Genomic DNA, 19324 nt, shown 5'->3' with positions numbered 1-19324 from the left:
ATACCTCATCACTACAAACACCGTCATGTTCTCTCATGTGGTGCGAGCAGGGGGATCTACACCACAAGCTGCACCAACTTGCCAACAACCAGTATTATTTGCAAGGACGTATTTGTTTTTGATGGGGGGGAGGGGTGATGACCCTGACCGTACAACATATTGTCACGAACATAAAATATAGTGAATAACATTAAAGGACAACCGACGTCTCCGGACAAGTTGTGTCCATAATTTGTAAAATGGCTTCAAATGACTTCTACTGAGCGTATTTTACAAAGATTCCAGCGCACATAACTATATTTTACGTTTTAACACGCGCACTGAAAATTCCGGAAGTCTTGTTTTTGAGTTGGTGACGAGTCCTCACCCTACGTCACTGAAGGAACGCCCCCGACCGAAAAAATTGTAGCAGTCCTTCCATCACGTCAATGCATTTTGCTGTACTTATTTGGTCTGAAAACGTCATGTTGCACCAAAAAGAGGCAGAAGAGGGCGACAAAGCTCCATGTAAGGAATTTAATTAATTCCTCACACGGAGCTTGGTCGCCATTTTCTGCCTCTTTTTTGGCGATACATTTCCCCCCCAATGTTGCCTCAAAATGGCACGGAATAAATTCTTTAATTGATTGCAAACATGTATGCTTTTCCTCTTCAGAACTATTTGAATCATATTCATATCATATATAATCATATCGTTATATCGATATTCAAGGGAGTCCGAAAAAATATCGATATAACCGGGACTATCGATATATCCGACCCTGTTTGCATGTAATTTTCTCCGTGCGTGCATAGAAATAGTATCGATATAACCGGGACTATCGATATATCCGATATCGATATAACGAGACTTTACTGTATATATATATACACACACACACACACGCAAGCGGACAAAATGAGCTTTCTCCGTCGCTCTCCCTTAGAGGAGAGGTTCTTAAACATTGGTTAGATCGAACCCGAGGAGTGCGGTGAGTCGGTCTCAGCGGTTCAGTGGATCCTCCGTTGCAGAGGTCCACACCTCAGTCTAGTCTGCAGTTAGTGGGCACAATCATTGAAAGAAGGGTTTGATGAATGAGCACATGAAACTAGTGGGGTTCGGTGCCTCCAACAAGATTAAGAACCAGTGCCTTAGAGATAAGTTGAGAAGTTCGGTCATCAGAGTCGAGCTGCTTCTCCTCCACATTGCGAGGAGCCAGATGAGGTGGCTCGGGCATCTGATTGGGATGCCTCCCCGGTGAGGTGTTCAGAGCATTCCCCACTGGCAGAAGACCCTGGGGACGATGTCTCTTTTTTTTAATAAAGACGTGAGAAAGTAAAAATACAAAGAAACCCTGGCATTGTAAATAGCACAGCCACCTTGTCGAGTCAATACAGTTACATGTACGTATCAAATAGGCTTTTTATACTTTGCACTATCTACAGTCCTTTTTCTGAAACATTTTTTGATTTGATTGGATCGGATTTGCCTTTATTAGTCTCGCAGTGGAGAAATGTACATATCACAGGAGCAAAGTTATGAAGAATGGAAAGTTATGAAGTAGAAAAGCAAAATACATGAGCTGCTGGAAAGGCAGCCACTCTCGCGGCGCCATCTTGAAGTCAAAAGTGTGTAGTTGTACAATTCAGTCTCCTGACATTTTCTTTTGTGCATAGACTACTTTATCTTTTAACCAACCCCCGCCCCCAACTAAACAACATGCATGATTACCTGTATAGTTTTATTTTTGGACTTGGTTAAACAGAGACTTTGCGTGTGTTAGACATTGCACACACAATATTTAATATTGTGGCTGAGCAGAGATCAGTGTGCGTAGTACTTCATGGCCACAGACTCAGTTCCGATATTGTCACTATTTTGTTGAATCTCTGCAGATATCCATATTCTCAATAGTGTTTCTAGGACTTCAATTGGGTCTTCATGCCCCTTTCAAATGTTTATAACTGCTGATAATTTTAACATTAAATACACCGTGAGAAATTCTTCCGAAAAGGTAAGATAATTCTTCGATTGTTTTACAAGAGTGGACTTCAGAAATAATTTACAAAAAAAACATGACTTGATTATGGGGGAAATAAAAAAAAAACATTTCAGAGGTAAAGGGTGCTCTCAGAAAAAGATATTCCCTATTGTTTAGGCTGTGGCGCTCTCTTGTGGCGTCACACGGAAAAGCCGAAAGGAAAAGAAGATATGATAGCTGTCCTTGTTAAGCGCTTTGTTGAAGCTTCAGCTGTTGTTAAAGCGCCATGTAAATCAATATGTAATGTGATGTATTGTATCACTGATTTGGACGAAGAAGAGAAGTGGAACTCAGATACAGGCAGGAAATTACATCTGAGAAAAAAACAAAAACAAAATCACAATAACGACTCAAAACACAGTAGCAGGTTCACCTCTGAATTGCTTAACAATAAGGTTTTAAAATAACGGATTCAAAGACAAGATTTGAATTACGATTTTTTTTTCTCTTATCAATGCAAATGTGTGACGTCAGTCATTGCTGCCAACGGTGGCAAAAGTATAATCAGTTTTGAGGATTTGTAGCCAATTAAGAATCAAAGAATCCAGCATTTCATTGTGCTCAATTTGCCTTTGTGAAATGTACGAGTTTGACGATCTTAAACATTAAAATGTGATGAACATGTCAATAAAAAAATCAGAAAGGGTGAAATATATTTTTGTGGCACTGTATGTTGCTGTGTGTTCCCTCAGGAACGGCCAAGCACTAATTTCAACCCTACTTTTTTTGGGCTTGTCTCTGTGTCCTGTTACAATGACACAGTGCCGGATCGCCTGTGATTTCAAGTACCTATACTGACGGTCCTGTGAGACGGTGCCCTGTGACAGAGTTACATGGTGACAGCAAAGACTAACTTCAAATTAACCTTCGTCTGGCATCAAGTTTTCTTGACTAGCGTTTTTTTATATCTATACAAGAAAAGACATAATACGCCTGATTGTCATCCTTGATCGCGCTCAAAATACAATGATTCAAAAATCCTGGGGGGTAAATTCAAGTAAAAAAATAAAATACAGATGGCGCAGCATCCCTCAACAACCTTAATTTCGCTTGAAAAAATACCATCACTAACACGTCCTTACATCAGAAACCACTGAAGGTAACGCAAGTGTTGCTCGGCTACTGTCAATGATCGTATTCACACAGTTCATACTGCGATATCGACGTCATTGCTTAGAGACTAATTAGTCCAACAGTTAAGATCTGTTATGGGCAAGAGATGCTCAACCGCCAACTCTTCCGAGACGAGATATCATAGTTTTGGCACTGTGACATCACCGGTGAAGCCACAAGCTCTGGCCGCCCCTTCATATTAAGGTTTCCTGAACGGGGCTGCCGAGTGTTTCCACGTTTTTCAAAGAGGCAGGAGGCATCGAGTTTTCAGCTGAGGCCTTCTGGTCCTGCAGACAGAGATGTTGCAGCATTAAATTACAGTCTTGTAAAAACAGTTTCAATATTTTGTCCCAAAGTGGACAGGATATTTCAACCACTCCATGAGTTGTATAATTTTCCTGAGGGATATTTCTCAGAGGTCAAAGGAAAGATTTTCTAGCCAACATTAACACCATGTTATCAGCGACTTCTGATCAGTGAGCCAGTCATGGTTTCACACATGGAATCTCTGCTGCTATGTCTACGGCTTATTTTTGTCGCAGCCATGATAGCAGTGATGATTAAGACAAAGAAGTACTTCTGTTGACACATTCATAAGTAGCTCCTACCAGCACATCCTTTACAGGCTGCGGCTGTGGGATTCCAAATGTTGTCTTTTCTCTGGTGTTGTCGTCTTTAGGGTGTTCTGACACAGAGGAGTCGCAGTCAGTGGCTTTTGTTTTGGCGTCAAGCTGTGATACCACATCAATGCCGCCTCTTTGGTCTGCCTCTGCCACCGCGTGGCCGTCAGAGTCCGAACGAAGGTCAGACTCATCCCCTTGCCCAACCTCGACGCGTCTCACGAGTCGTTTCCCGTCTAACTCCTGCTCCGTGTGGGAATAAGCCGCGGTGCGCAAGGTCTGCACAAACATCCGAGCTGGCTCTTCGCTGGCTTTGTTGGGCCGTGAGCGGCAGGTCTGATCCCCGTGCAATCGGGCCTCCTCTAAACCGCGTCGTGGACGAGGCTCAGGCATGTCCCCTCGTTCCATGTGTCCTCTGTCCTCAATTTCTTGGAGACGAGGTTGCTCCGGCGGTGGAAGAGTCGGATCCCTTCGATGGTGACGTAGAGGTGCAGTGATGCCGTACTGGAAAACTGCCTGCACACCTCCATACATAAATACCTGAAAAGAACAATAGATTTGTCTTAACTGGTATTCCTCTTCATTCGATGAACCTCTCACACTGTGAGCGATCCTCATGACAATTCAAGCGCCTTTACCACAATGGCAATCACAATGGTGAGGAGGACGGGGATCTGGAGAGTGATTGGGAGATCTTTGAGGAGCGCTCTGAGAAACTCGCTGATTCCCTGGCCGACATGCTTCAGTGGGTCTGTGATGAGGGTCGTGATCGTAACGGAGATTGCCTAAAGACAAGGAAACACTGAGTATGGGCCACGCTCACAGATCATAACCCAGCAATACATCCACACACACACACACGCAAATATGAATGTTGTGCAGGATATACCTTGGTGGGAGGTACTAGCAGAATTGGGTTGACCATGAGGACTTCATAGTATCTTTTGCAAGGATCATCCTGCAAAGTCCATGTGCTCCTGAACCACTCTGCAGGATGCAAATTAAGCGTTTAAAAGGACTTCAATAATAATAATAATAATAATAATAATAATAAAACAGACGCTCCCCAACTTACAAACGAGATACGTTCCAAACGGTCGTTCCTAAGGTGAATTCGTTCATAAATTGCTTCAGTGCAATATTTTCTATGGAATGTATGTTTAAGGCTTATATAAGTATGTTTAAGGCCTGTATAAGTAACCTGTATTGTTTGTACTGAAAAATAAACATTTAATAAAAGATATGCTATATAAAGATATGTACATGTACAACTGGATTGAATACTACATAATATGTAGTATTCTCTCTAGTATTTGTATTAACATATGTTAATACAAAAATGTTCGTATGTACCATTGTTCGTAACTCGAATGTTCGTAAGTAGGGAAGCATCTGTAATAATAATAATAATAATAATAATAATAATACATTTTATTTGAAAGCACTTTTTATCACAATCAGACACTTTACAAGAGCTTAAAATGCAGAATAAAATGGACACCAGAAGACAAGCATACATCGAATGAACAAAAGGAAACATGGGTGATGTCCCTGATCCAGCGCTGAAAAGGAGGCTTTGATTCTCCCTTCTTCATCTAGAACTGCTTCATGTCACAAAGAGGCTATAGAAAGTGCTGAAGAATGAATGACTCTCTGTGTCTTTGTGTTGTCATTTTATTTATTTATTTATTTTTTACTTTGTTACTTCCGGGTTGAGTGAACGCTGGCGCGTGTGGCTGCCGCTGCTCACCCACAGAAAAAAATATCCTGTGACTGTAAAGTCTCCTTGAGAGTTTTGAAAGGCCGTTATAAATTATTATTATTATTATAAAAGAGACTAAATTGTGTGATTGTCAGTATGCTCTTATTTGTCCTGGGGAATTTTTACCTCAAGGGCTGTTCCAAAAATGGTGTTGCTTCATTGTGTTGCCATGGAGGTCAAGCCTCCTAATGGTTCACTTGTGTTTGTTTACATTCCATTCGCACTGGCATCATTTTTTGTGGGGGCTCAATGGGCACTTCCTTCTAAGAATACCTTATTTGAAGCCTCTCAATGTTGTCTCATAATGTCAAAATATGTACAGCGTGTTTAAGATGACTGTTTGGATATAGATTGAAATCAAACGAGGAAACATGTCGCTTGATTGATGATAAAAGGCATGTTGTCTATTTTCAGCTGCCCGTTAACAAACACTGAAAAGTTGGGTAAGAGCAACCAAAGGGTAATAAAGGAAGTTCATATTAACTTGGAAATGTCATCATTCATTCACCCTGGAATTTCACCTAAAAGCCAAATATCCTTTTTCCAAGTAGCGTGCTCTGTTATCATTTCAACATACCTTTCAAACTATCGCGCCAGTCGATCGTCTTCACTCCAACGCATTTGTCATTGATGCTGTTCATCTTCACAATGTTGTTTTGGTGCTCAGCAAAAGCAGTCTGACAGAATAAAGTCTGAGAATTGGTGTCCAAAAAAGAAGCTTATTATTCAAAATATGATCAAGAAGTAAACCAACTCACCTGATACAGATACAACCAGTTCCAAACAATACTGATGAAGAAGCAGATGATAAACAATCGTTTAAACTGCACTAGCCAAGAGATGGCGCACCACAGCTCAGTGCAGATAATGACCACCAGGACCGAAATACACAGAGCCAACTAGCGGATGACAAGAGGAGATGAGATTAAAGAATGAAGACATTTATCACTCTTGACAGTGTCATCGTTTAAGATGGAAAAGTTTTGCACTTTTTCTGGTACATAACAATGGGGTAAATGTACATCACTGCTTCTTCACAGTTTCTGTGACATAATCTGCTACAAGTCAGATGAAGATCCAGAGCCACTTTCAACCAACACTACGTCTTCACGCGGGGCTGCCTCTATCCATCTTCTACTTTCTGATCTGCTTAATCCTCACAAGGGTGGCAAGAATCATATCTTATAAATCTTATCACAATCCTCAGACATGTTTCTGGTTGTTCCTGTTAGGGCATTGATGACATCTGAGACTTGAGAGCGTAATGATGACTCAAGAGTTAGGCCTGCATGATTCCTGAGTAAATTTCCCCTTCTTACCTTGAAAAGTGTGTCCAGCTCTATACCGAAGGTGTCTTCAAAGCGCCATTTCCAGACCTCATAGTCATGTGGTCGAAGGTCCACCAGTATCTGACTGACGGCGTTGTCCAGAGCGCCTGTTCTACAGCCATCGTCTGCATCAAGAAACATCTGAATCTCCGCCACAGCTTGTCTGGAGAGTCGGATTGTGGCATCATAGTTTTCAGGGTCTTGGGTCTACATTTAAGAAAAGTCGGAAAAATGAAGATGGGTCGTACCACTTTGTTGACTCTGTGGTGATACTACGCAGAGAGAGAAACTCACAGTTCCACTTGAGAACAAACTGATCAATTATGGGGTTCACGTGAAGGGTATATTTGTCACAGCAACTCAAAATACTCAACTGACTTTTTCTGTACCTTTCTTGAATTTATACTTATTTTAGTTTTTGTAAATAAACTTTTGAGTCCATCGGGTATAAAATACATGCATCCATCCATTTTCCGATCTGTTCTATCCTCACAAGGATCGCTGGAGCCAATCCCAACTGATTTTGGGCAGTAGGCAGGGGACACCCTGAAGTGGTTGCCAGCCAATCGCAATATACACAGAAACGAACAACCACCCACGCTCACACTGTGGGGCAATTTAAGAATGTTCCATTAAGTTGCTACGCATGTTTTTGGAACGTGGTAGGAAACCAGAGGACCCAGGGAAAACCCATGGAGAGACGGGGAGGATACGCAAATGTCACACAGGAAGGCCAGAGTCAGATTCAAACCCTGCACCGATGCACTATGAGGTTGACACACAAACCACCGCATCACCGAGCCGCCCATGCAACAATATTTATAATCTAATCCATCAAATTGATCTAGCTGGTTGGTGTAATAGATGGGTTTTTTTTTGATAATCCGGTGAATGGGACTATAAGATCTGTATGGTTAAAGAATGACACAGTCCCTAGGGCTCATCTGTCACTTTATTCCCTGCTCCCTTTATTCATTCAAAAGCTGCTGTGGGCTCCATCTCATACCCAGTCACACTTACACCAGTGTCTGAAACTCATGACAAAAACTTAGCGACACCAGGGCAGACAACTCTGAAAAGTTGCCTGCCTGGCCATAAAGTTGTCTACCCAGCCATAAAGTTGCCTGCCCCCTTTTTCACAACTTAAAACACAATAAGACGACTAATCGAAAAAAAAAAACATTGTTGCGAACTATAAAGGATTGTTTTAAATTAAGGAAGTACCAACCAAAAATGCTCCCTCACTTAATTTATGGTAAATATCCCTTGCTGAAGATTTTGCTCCAGTTTTGTTTGTCGTCAAGGTTCACAATGCAATGTTTGCCTTGCGTTGTCTGCTAAAAGCCACGTGGACTCCTCTTTCTAAACGCCTTTCAAAACTCTCAAGTACACTTTACAGTCACGGTATACTCCGAAGCATGAAACAGGCTTCTGATTGGCTGCCGTGCCGAGTATGGAAATTGCCAAACGATCGTTCGCAATTTGCATACGCTGCACAGGTTCGTTCGACAATTTGCATACTCGGCACGGTAGCCAATCAGAAGCCTGTTTCGTGCTTCGGACTATACCATGACTGAAAAGTGTACTTGAGAGTTTTGAAAGGCGCTTCAAAAGAGGAGTCCACGTGGCTTGTAGCGGTTTGCTTTATTGAATAAAACAAACATCCGATATGAAAATAATGTTTTTTTGGGGGAAAAAGTTGTCGGCCACCTGGGCCGAGACGTTTTGAAAGTTGTATGCCAGACGTAAAAGTTGTACGCCCCAGGGAGACATTATTTCAAACACTGCTTACACACAGACTCCTTACTTGAGCCACTAATATTTTTCCTTTCATCAGAGATGTTCCGAATAACGAAATCCTTGCATCTTCAAAACTATCAATTTTAACGAACACCGAACTGCTCACAAACAAAATTGGCTCGGCACGTTTGTCAAGCATGAACATTGCATCATAAGAAAGCAGGCCATTTTTACACACCCAAATAAAAACTATGATATTTGGTCCTCGACTGGAATGTGAACAAAACATAAAATTCACTCAATGTGGAAACATGCTTTGGTTCGATGTCAGCAATATGCAACGGCAACATACCACTTTAATTCTTTGCGTGTGCTTCATGAGTCTGCTGAGGAATCTTTTAAAAACAAGATTGCATGTGACCTGTGGGATGTGATTCATATTCTTCTTTTGGGCTTCAACCTGAAGAGAAGCAAATTGCAATGCGATGGTTGAGATGCAAATCAAAGAGTAGATTATATCTTTTTTTTATTAACTGCCTTGTCTCTTCAAGCATAGCAGGACTTTGAAGCGTGTTTAATGTCTCAACTCAACTGGATTTACAAAGCATGTTCAAACAGCCACCACTGCATACATGCAACACCACAATGGATTTGAAATGATGAAATCAAAGCGTGCTTTACGTGCAATCTCTGATCTCTAATATGGGGGTACAGTATTTGCATCCAAATCAGGTAAACGTGTAGGAATTACTTTTATATATGCCTCCACCTTTTGAAGGACCCAAAAAGAACTGCACCCCGTGACAAAAGAGGTCTGGCAGAGCATTATGACAAATAACCTAGGATCTGGTGTATTTCATGGGTTAAATACTTTGGGCCACCTTTGATAGCCAAAAAGTATTAAAAAGATTGCCGAAAACTATTAAAAAGATTTCAGATTATGCAAGCCTGTCAAATTACTTTGGGTAGCTGAAAGAAGCATGTAGACTGTAGAGTATAAAATGTGTGGCAATTAGTATTTACGGGACTGGCTGAAAACATCATCAAAACTCAAATATTGCATTTTCATGCACAACCTAGTGCGGATTAATTTTAGTTTTAGACGGAGGGGGACATGTGAAATTTGTGTCAATGTCCGAGTACAGCGATATCGCAACAGTGGGAACATAACCACCCACCTGAGTTTGTAAATCAGACAGCCGTTGTTTGCAGACGATCAGATCAGCTTGGTTACAGTCGATGTGACCTCTTTGAGAGATTGGGACGTTTAAATCCCTTACCGGCTTCTACAACAAACGTGGTTAAATACACGTGTTTCAATAACTACGCCATCGTGATTCGGTAGCATTTTTTTTTTGTCAAGTCGGTATATTAGGGCTCCTAACCTCAGCGGGCTTCCTCATGGTTTTTGTGCTCGAGTCGTAATTGAGCAAATCATACGGGTCAATCCAGTCCTCGTCCTGCTGTTGACCAGAGGCCAGCGTCAAGTAGCCGAACAGGATAATGAGGAGCATCATGCAGAAGCTTCCACCACAGACGTAACAAATGGTAACTCAGCGGGACTACTCTCCGGCCAAATATACCGAAGAGCATCGATTCCGAGGACTGACGGGGTTCCGAAGTAAACACTCGTCGCGGTTTTATTGCGTCATCATATTCAACGCACCAATGCCGGATTTTCACGTGCGGGCGCCATCGATGTCGTAAATTGCATTACAGCAAATTGGGAATTCGGATTTTGACCACTCGCGTTGTACCAGTTGCGACATCAAAGCCCTACAGGCGAATTTAAACAAGGCCAACTTTTTGGTTGTTGTTGTTGTTCCGGATCATCACAACACATTCTGACGTCCAGAAAACATTTCATAGTAATTTCCTTCATTTATTTAAAAATGAGTATACAGAGGGTTGTGTCAGGAAGGGCATCCGGCGTAAAAGCTTGTCCAAAACAAACATGCGGATCAAACCTCTCTAGATGGAGGACACTGATTTGCTGCGGCGACCCCGTCAAGGGAAAAGCCGAAAGGAAAAGAAGTGTCTTATCTAAATATTTCACACATTTCACTGAATAATTTCCTGAAGAAAGATAGCATGCAGTCAGAAACAATAAGTTGTGTTACGCAGTTATGTTGAAAACCTACATTCAGAATTAATAGAATTTCTTTCATAACTTTGCTGCTGTGAAATGTAAATTTCTCCACTGCGAGACTAATAAAGGCAAATTCAATCCAATAGAGCTAAATGATTGTGTACAATCTTGTTTTTTTGTTTTGTTATTTCAAACCTTTTGAAACATTGCCAGCATCGTAGTTGCACATATGATAGTATGTGGCAGTAAAGGGCAACAAATATTACATAAATTCCAGTACTCCATAATGACACCAGAACCAATTTATTTCAACCTTATTTACAAAAATGAATGGCCACATTACTCAATGAAAGATGTCCTCTACTTTCTCATATTAAGAGTTCAGACAAAGCACTCTGTTTACAATATTAATTTTTACTGCTCCCTAGAGCATTCAAATCCCCAAAGGAAAATGGTTGCAATCGATTAAGGCTCTTTATATCAATGTGAAGACAAACTGTTCATGGGGCCGTTTTTGATCTATGTTCCTTTTCGACCTTTACTCGTCTTTAGTCCCTTTTTGCCGCCTTTTGCTTGTCTTCCTTTTCCTTTGTTGCCCTTTGCTTTCTGTTCTTTCCTTTGCATCCCACGCATGTCTTTCTTCATGCGACCGTCCACTACTCTGAAAGTGCCTTTGACCCCAGCAGGCCGTCTCACTTTCCTCCCGGCTCCCTTTTTGGCAACGACATACGTCACTTCTCGTTTCTCTTTTCCCACACCGGCTTTCTTGTAGATACTGAAAGAATAAATGAAAATTGGATGACTGTCAGTCGAGTAGGCAATGTTGCATTTTCCCCTTGTGATGAGAAGCCAAACCTCTTGAGTTGAGCCATCTTCTCCCTCTCGGAAATGTCCACAGTGTTCACAACAGCCTCTGCTTTCTTCTTAGCCTGCTCCATCTTCTTCAGCATCTAGAGAGAAAACGACATGTTTTTTCCCGCCTACAGTCTCGAACCCCAGAAATTTGTAGGCTAATCAAAGAGGCAGATCAATGTCCTTACCCTCCTCTTCTTCCGAGCTTTGGCTTCGGCGACTTTCTTAATTGGCCTGGCATTGATTTCCTTCCACTTCTGTTTATACTCCTCCACCATCTCCTTGGTGACCGGCATTGGCTTCTTCCTGTGCTTATTCTCGTCATTCAGAAACCACACAGGTACTTCCCAAGGCTCGTCAGACGATGCAAACCTGCGAAACCATAAATTTGTGCTCGCTTATCCGCTCTCCTGCTTCAATCGTCAGCCTACCTTTCCCAAATATGTAGCTCCTAAACCTTTGTGTTTGCGCTCAGAATAAAAGTTGTGCATTTTTCTTGTTTTACATTCAGGTTGGTGTGTGTTCTTTATTTTTGTTTCAATTTGTCATTTTAGCTAAAAAGGTACGGGGCATTTATTTATTTCATTTCATTTACTTACCGGTACTGAAAATACATTCAAGTACCAGGGATGCAAAACACCAGGAATGGTAAGCTATATTATGAGATTATAAATATGAGTACGTATAATGGATAAATCCATAACTCGACAATAGTAACTTTTTTGAAGAGTAAATTGGTACATTGTCTTCTATATTTTTCCACGATATTCTTGCATGAATTTAGAGTAAAAATCGGAAATACTATTGCTGGAGATTGACAGTTTCAGTTTGTTTGCTGTCAATTTAAACACAGAGAGAATTAGATGTTGTGATTAAAAAAAATATCAGATACATTTCTCCGACAAGTATGATATATGAATGCTAACAGGCAGAACAAAACTATTGGCGGGCTGACCTCATCGCCCCTTTACACACAGTGTCCACACGCACCTGTGGAAGGAGCCGTCCACCAGGTCTCTGGCTTTCTTCTTAGATGTGGCAATCTCGCAGCCAAGGGCGAGGCCTTCAGCATTCAGGATGCGGGCTTTCTTACCTTAGCACAGAGCACAACATGTCTACTTCCAAGAAGAAAGTCATGACTCAAAATCCGATTGTTTCACACATGTTTTATACAGCCCAAATGGACTCACTGGTGCTTTCTACTGGAACGACCTGAAAGCCATCATCGTCATCACCGAGATCTGTCCCGGTGCTGCCACCTGTCCCGGAGTTACCATTGGCCTGTTTCAACTTGGTAATGAATCTGGAAGAAGTAACAAACTTGTTATTTATTTGTTTCGTGATCGCTTGACTTTCTATTATGCCAATTCTGCTTATTGTAAATAAAGTTCCATGTCTTTGTTTTCCGGAAGGGAATGTTCATTGAACTGTGTTAAAATTTGATTCATATCTACTTATGAGTACATATAAATCTGTATGAAAATATTCCAAAATGAATACGGTGATACAAACCTGTACTCAGTTGAAATTTCATGCTTTAAAATATTTGGCATTGATGTCTTCTATGCCAAAACTTTATGGATAGTAAATTTTCATGAGCAGTAAAACAGGCGCATTTGTGAAGCACCTTATTTTTGTGTGGGCATTTGCTGGATACTTTACCAGCACCCATTCCATTTCTTTGCAACAAAGGCATTACATCAATAAAATGTAAAGGAATTGAATTACTCTTCATCATCACTGTCATCTGAGTTGTCAACATCTTCCACTGCTTCCTTTGAAGTCTCTGCCACTTCTTTTACAGTTGCAGCAGCCTCTTCGTGTTTCTCTACTTCCTCTGCTTTCCTCTTTTTGCCTTTTCCTAAGAAATTTTTTGAAATGTGGTCAATACCACAGTACAATGAAATATCAGAATCTAACTACCGGTTCTACAATCATAACCAAGGTTAAATTAAGCATGTTATGTTTCTCTTCAATGTGTAAGACCATGAGCATGCTATGACCAAGGTCATGGCAGATTTAAAGTTTTTGTCACATTTAGCCAAATGTATGACCTTTTTAGGCAACATGTAAATACACTGTGATCAAATTAGAATGGTCTCATTAAATACAGCCACCATTCAGATGACACAAAACATTTGCTTGTTTGTGCCCATAGATTTTTTATATGTCTTTAGATTTAACATTTTAATCAAGTATCTTCATTCCAGAAAATCTGATTTCAGACTTTAAAGGGGCTTTCTGTCTCCAGCATTATAAAAAAATGTTTAAAAACTCATAATATATTATAATACCAGGACAAGAAGTTTGTTCTTTGGATGCACAATACAATTAACAAGAATGTTTTAAAATAAAAATCTCCCTTGTCTACACATGGGATGTGCTACTTACAATTTTAAGCACTTTATCCAAAATACAATCAATTTCAAAATATAAAAACATGCTTAATTCTACAAACATTGGGCATTTTTTTTACTTAAAACTAGCAACAATATTTACCTGGTTGCTGGTTTTGGATCCACTGTGTCTGTCTGAGCTCGCTCTCAGCATCTCCTTCGAGCTCGATCTCAGAAAAAATGTCCTACAAAAACCAAACAATTCACTCAAAAAAAGTTATCTACAGTTGGGAAAGAAAGGAATTGCGTTGTGGGGGAAACCTTGCTGAACCACAAGTTGGTTTCACGCTCTCTCTTCTGATCTTTTCCTTCAAGTTCCACAAGTAAGCCACCTTCTTCTTCGTTGGTGTCTGCCTCCTTTTCCTCAGTGAATGTCACTCTGAAGACAAGCAGAGTACGCAACAGTGTTTGGACTTTCATCATGTATCACAATTTACCACAGTTCTGTGCAAAATCATTCCATTTTGCTTATATCGCTCACTCACTTCTTCTTTTTCTTCTCCAGGTCCTTTTGTCTGTGTTCCACCTCCTCTAGTTCTTCGTCATCCAAATCAGAGGCCAGGGACATGTTATCTGCTGGGTCACCCTCCTCCTCCTCATCATCATCATCAATATCAGACAAGTGGAGGTCATCCTCTCCTTCCGTCAAGAAGTCTGCTGCCTTCATGTCCCCCCTGGAAAAATCAGCCAGCGCCTGTCGAGCGGAATAGGAATGATTACAATTCACCACAAATTAATATTTACTCCAGCATAATGACATCCACTGCACAAGATGTGCGCGCGCGTGTGTGTGTGTTTTTTTATATATATATATATATATATATATATGATATCAGATGACTGAGTGACAGCTGATTACAAAAAATGAATCGTAAGTCGGGGACATCTGTAGTCTGCGTGCATGTGTGCATGCATGCATCTTAAAATCCTAACCTCTTTCTTCTTGATGGCGTGGAGGGAGAACAAGCAGACATCATTGTTGTCAGCAATGGATACACCCGGCAGATCCATCTTGAGCTCCACCCTCTCCCTTTGCTTTCTACGCTCTTTCAGCAACTTCCTCTTTTTCCTGATAGCAAGTCATCGGTGAAAGCGAAAGTAGTGTTCACTTTCAACCTCAGGGCGAGCATTTAACCAGTACTGCCATACCTCTTGAGATCAGACAACTCCTCTGATTTCAGCTCGGCCAATTTCTTCTCCATTTCTTCCTCTTCGTCATCACCCTCCGCCTCCGCTACCTCTTTATTTTTCTTTGGCTCAGCATCTGATTCATCCCCATCTTCCTCAGAACTAGGCCTAAAGAGGGAAGAGACACGATTGGCTGCTAAGACACTTGGGCAGACACGACGCATCATCCCGGCATCTTGTACCTGATGTCCCCATCAAGGCTCTTGGCCTCCTCCTTCAATTTCTTGGCCAAGTATCGCCTCAGTTTGGTCCTCCAGTTCAGCAACGAGCTGGGTTTGAACAATGGCGAGAGCAAACAGACAACATATACATTGTCAATACATTGTAAGTAGTAACCTGTAAGGTTGTAAGGAAAGGCACCAGGGGATGTATGTTTTACCGCAGTTCTTTGCGGCCCAAAACTTTAATGTCACGACAACACTCCTTTATCTCATCAGTAGTGGAGTGGTGAGACTCCAGGTTTGGGTCGTCAAAGGTGATCTTGAAATATACAACAGGGTGAGATGTGATCAGTCTAAAAGGAACTCTTTATATTGACTTACAGTCTGCACAAAAGATCAACGAGGAGCTGGATGCAGTGTCGCCTGACTGCTCACCTCACTGGCTTTTCCCAAAAAGTCCACGGGGTTGTCAGCTTTGATAAAGGTTGTAACAGTGAAACTGTGGAAAAGTGTCAGGTCGCCATCAGTGTATCCTTCCGCCTAAGGTACAAGATCATCTGAGTCAGTCGAAGACCTCCACAGCCATTAGAACCACAGTTTTGCATGGTTTCGTTCCACTCCTTTTTTTCTTAATAATGCATAACTTTCAATGGTAATTAAGTGAAATGTATTTAAAGCTATGTAAATACGTGATTCTCCTGGATTCATCTTTAGTTCGACAGTAAACTTTAACTAGGAGCGGAAATAAACACCCCAAAGACTCTGTTTTGAGGAATTGTTCATATATTCACTATTCGCTAAAAACGCATTGTAGTAATCCACAGTAATTATTGTTGTACCGAAACAACGCACACATACTGTACCTTTGGCTTTTTTTCCGGAACCAGTTCTTTCACAGTTTTGGCCTGCACCTCCACCTCTTTAAATGCATATTTGGGGTCGAAGAACTTTGCGTCAATTTTGTCTGGTGCTAGAAAACCTGCGGATAAATTAGTAGAATCATTTGTTTACCATTAGAAATGTAGTCACAATAGTTGCCCCAAAATCTGCTACTGACCCTGGCAAATAACAAAGATTTCAGCCGACTCATTCCTTGATGCTTGGGGCTTGGTGGCTTGAACTTTCTTGAAGAACTGCTGGAAGATCCAGAGCAGGGGCTGGTAATCTTTTGAGCGGAACACTTTGGTGACGAACGTTCCCCCTTTCGCCAAGAACTCAGAGGCCAGCTTCAAGGCCATGAGAGTCAGGTGGGCTAGTAGCAAAAGAAACAAATCACTCCTGAGAGGTTGGCTGATGGTTAACAAAACATAATTTACACAACCGATAAAAAGCTTGCTACAGAATGGTCAATCTGGCCTGCTTATCGTCTGGAAGTCATGTAACCGTTTTGTTTAATTTACACTACATTGAGAAATAATCCCCTTTTTTGTTTGATATATTTGGTAAGGGCCAACTGTAAGTCTATCAGTTGTAGCGTGAGGGCAAATAAATATAAACATGCATATTTACTGGTCTATAGTGTTTTACTCAAAGCAACTGGCCCTAAAACCCACAGAAAAAAAATGACGTTCTCCTTTTTTTTAATAATGCCCAACTTTCAAAAGTAAACACATTTATGAACGAGTTAAGTGACTAAATTAATTACTGTTTTGGACAACAGGTAAAGTTTTATATGGTAATTTGTCTAACACTTCTGATTTAAACACGTGACACATACCCTGAGAGAAAGCATCATGCTGCCAGTTGGTGCCTACGTTTGGAGCGCCATCATTAAGGACAACATCAACCTTCCATGTCTGCAGCTCCTTTCTAAGGGCCTGTATGTACAACACAAAATCATCAATGAATGGAAGAGCAATTCATCCGCATACACGAAAAATAGAAAAACAAGTGTTTTCCTCTAAAACAATTTTTAAAATCAATTAGAGTTTTGCTTTTTTAATCATTTTTTTGTTTTGTTTGTGGTCAGAATTTTACCAACACTTCTAATGACTGTTTTTTATGTGACTTCGGAATTCAATCCTTGAGTAAAAATACGACATGAGCGGAACCGTTTTCACATTGTTTAACAATAAAGGAGCCTGGTGTAAATCATTCATGTTGTCAGTCTGATTCGCTAAGACGCCCTAAGGTTTATTTTCTGTGTTGCAAATGCAAATATTTTTCTATCCAGTATTTGACTTTTGCGGTGTGGCAAAAACCTACATAAGGACTGCTAGACCCAAGTCTTTATATAATGTAAAAAGAGTGATAGCTTTGTCCTACTTCTTCCTTTCATAACATGTTGATGTAAATAGGAAATGTTTCCATTGTGAGACGAATAAAGGTTTTCTTATCTGAAACAGTTAAATTATTAGTCCTGGGTATGCTTACACATGATAAAATTCAAGAAAATTCGACTTGGAAAAAACTGTGATATCAGATTTGTATGAATAGACTGACTTGAACATCCGTGCTCTCCACACTCTAAGGAAATTGTTGAATTGAGTTATAATCAATCAATAATCTTACTTAGTGAGGGAAACATTATAAATATTTAAGGCCATATTTTCCAGCATTCACAATGTCCAATGAGGACTTACCTGTCTACATTTATCAGTGGTGATGTCTTCTTGAAGGGTGACTACATTCGGGATGGGTTTAATGGGCACCAGGTCAACACCTGCAAGATGAATGTGAACAATTAGAATCACAACCCACAGAAATGTATGGTGTCAGATCAAAAGTGCTCTTACCAATAACAAGGCTTGAAACAGGCATAAATTTCGATGCCACTTGTAACCTGTAAATACAGAATCATTCAGCCAGAACCAGTCAATAATATCACATTTTCATTTTTGGCACCGTATATCCTGACAAGGTCACAGGGGGTGCTGGAGTCAATTCCAGCAGCTATCTGACAAAAAACAAACTACACACTGAACCGGTCCCAGGCAGGGATGAACAACCAACCAACCGAGTCAAACAACCAACCTAACACACATGGGCGCCCACGCACACACACGGACAGACAGACACACATTCAAAATCACTGAGCGGAAACTGATCCCATTCTGTTCGCCCACAAGTTAGGCAAGTGTACCACTACACCATCAGCGACATTAATCGTAATATTGCCTTTTTTAATTGTCTTTGTTTTTGTTGTTTTGTCATTGTTCTCAAATACATTTGCCTAGCTCCCCATTTACGTATTTATAATATTCAACAACATTTACAATTGTTCTTGCACAATACATATTTTTTAGAATTGAATGGCAACTGGCAATGTAATGATTTCCTTGCTTCATTCTGGAGCAGAGATGACAAATACGTTCTGAATCAAGATGACTTGGATTAACTTTTGGAATGGGGACTGACCATCCTCCAGGCGCAGCGCACAGGTCCACCAAAGCTCTGGCTTTCTGAAGAAACTGGAATTTACGGTTCAGTTGGATGAGTTTGAATGATGAACGAGACCGATAACCTGTAAAGGACACGACAAATAAGAATATTTCATTCTGCACTCTTGGTCGCTGGCTGGCATGGGTACATTGCTCTTGCTAAAATTAGAAATGAAATATTTCTTTAAGATCGTTTCTCGACCTGTTTCTTTGGCTAAGTGGTAGAATTTATCTTTTCTGGTCTTTCCGACTTTGAGCTTCTTCCCCATTTTTGTGTAGACAGTAGGATTACGATGGAAATTAACACAACTACACCGCACTTCCAATGAGTAATAAAAATAAAATCACTAGCATATGATGAAAACAACACGTGTGAACCTTAGTGCGCATAAATTGGACGTCACGCGTTTCGTCTTCTTCGTCTGCCGACGATTAGCCGGACAGTGGCACAATAGCGTCGCTTGCTGGCCGCACTTACTCTTCACGTCAACATTTCCAGGACAAAAACCTGACTTTCTTTTTCCACTAAAGGACTAAACATACGTGGCAATTATCAAATGTACTCATAATTTATAATTAAGTAGCAGTACATATGCTTTTGTAAAGAAGGTAAAAAAAGTAAGTAAAAAAGTAGAAGTACTTCGTACATAGGCTAATCTTTTACTTCAGTATAA

The 19324-nt window shown here is 40.7% G+C and overlaps 2 protein-coding genes across 3 annotated transcripts; both read right to left on the bottom strand.

Moving 5' to 3' along the window:
• Nucleotides 1–675: 675 nt before the first annotated feature.
• Nucleotides 676–10384, bottom strand: clcc1 (chloride channel CLIC like 1). 2 transcript variants are annotated; one of them, XM_088999937.1, is made up of 10 exons: nt 9970–10381; nt 9763–9870; nt 8937–9044; nt 6836–7051; nt 6275–6415; nt 6094–6193; nt 4644–4741; nt 4393–4539; nt 3743–4294; nt 677–3421 (listed from the first exon to the last, which is right to left on the bottom strand). In XM_088999937.1, exons 1-10 carry the CDS (start codon nt 10099–10101, stop codon nt 3329–3331), a joined length of 1695 nt encoding a protein of 564 aa, XP_088856063.1. In that variant the 5' UTR covers nt 10102–10381; the 3' UTR covers nt 677–3328. The 2 variants fall into 2 exon arrangements, with proteins under 2 accessions (XP_088856064.1, XP_088856063.1); XM_088999938.1 differs by lacking the exon at nt 8937–9044 and having other exon boundaries at nt 676–3421; nt 9970–10384.
• A 569-nt stretch (nt 10385–10953) lies between these two features.
• Nucleotides 10954–19048, bottom strand: ftsj3 (FtsJ RNA 2'-O-methyltransferase 3). The gene is made up of 21 exons (XM_088999935.1): nt 18853–19048; nt 18628–18733; nt 18006–18052; nt 17853–17932; nt 16988–17087; nt 16328–16522; nt 16134–16249; nt 15706–15810; nt 15489–15589; nt 15292–15378; nt 15071–15217; nt 14855–14990; nt 14407–14615; nt 14183–14300; nt 14025–14106; nt 13254–13386; nt 12716–12828; nt 12516–12618; nt 11714–11897; nt 11529–11623; nt 10954–11448 (listed from the first exon to the last, which is right to left on the bottom strand). Exons 1-21 carry the CDS (start codon nt 18917–18919, stop codon nt 11193–11195), a joined length of 2580 nt encoding a protein of 859 aa, XP_088856061.1. The 5' UTR covers nt 18920–19048; the 3' UTR covers nt 10954–11192.
• Nucleotides 19049–19324: the final 276 nt, after the last annotated feature.

The sequence above is a fragment of the Hippocampus bargibanti genome, linkage group LG07 (genome assembly GCF_051943395.1).
Source record: "Hippocampus bargibanti isolate YZ-2025 linkage group LG07, ASM5194339v1, whole genome shotgun sequence".
Classification (NCBI taxonomy): domain Eukaryota; kingdom Metazoa; phylum Chordata; class Actinopteri; order Syngnathiformes; family Syngnathidae; genus Hippocampus; species Hippocampus bargibanti.
Note: the sequence above shows the minus strand (reverse complement) of the source record. Positions and strands in the feature narration are given on the sequence as shown.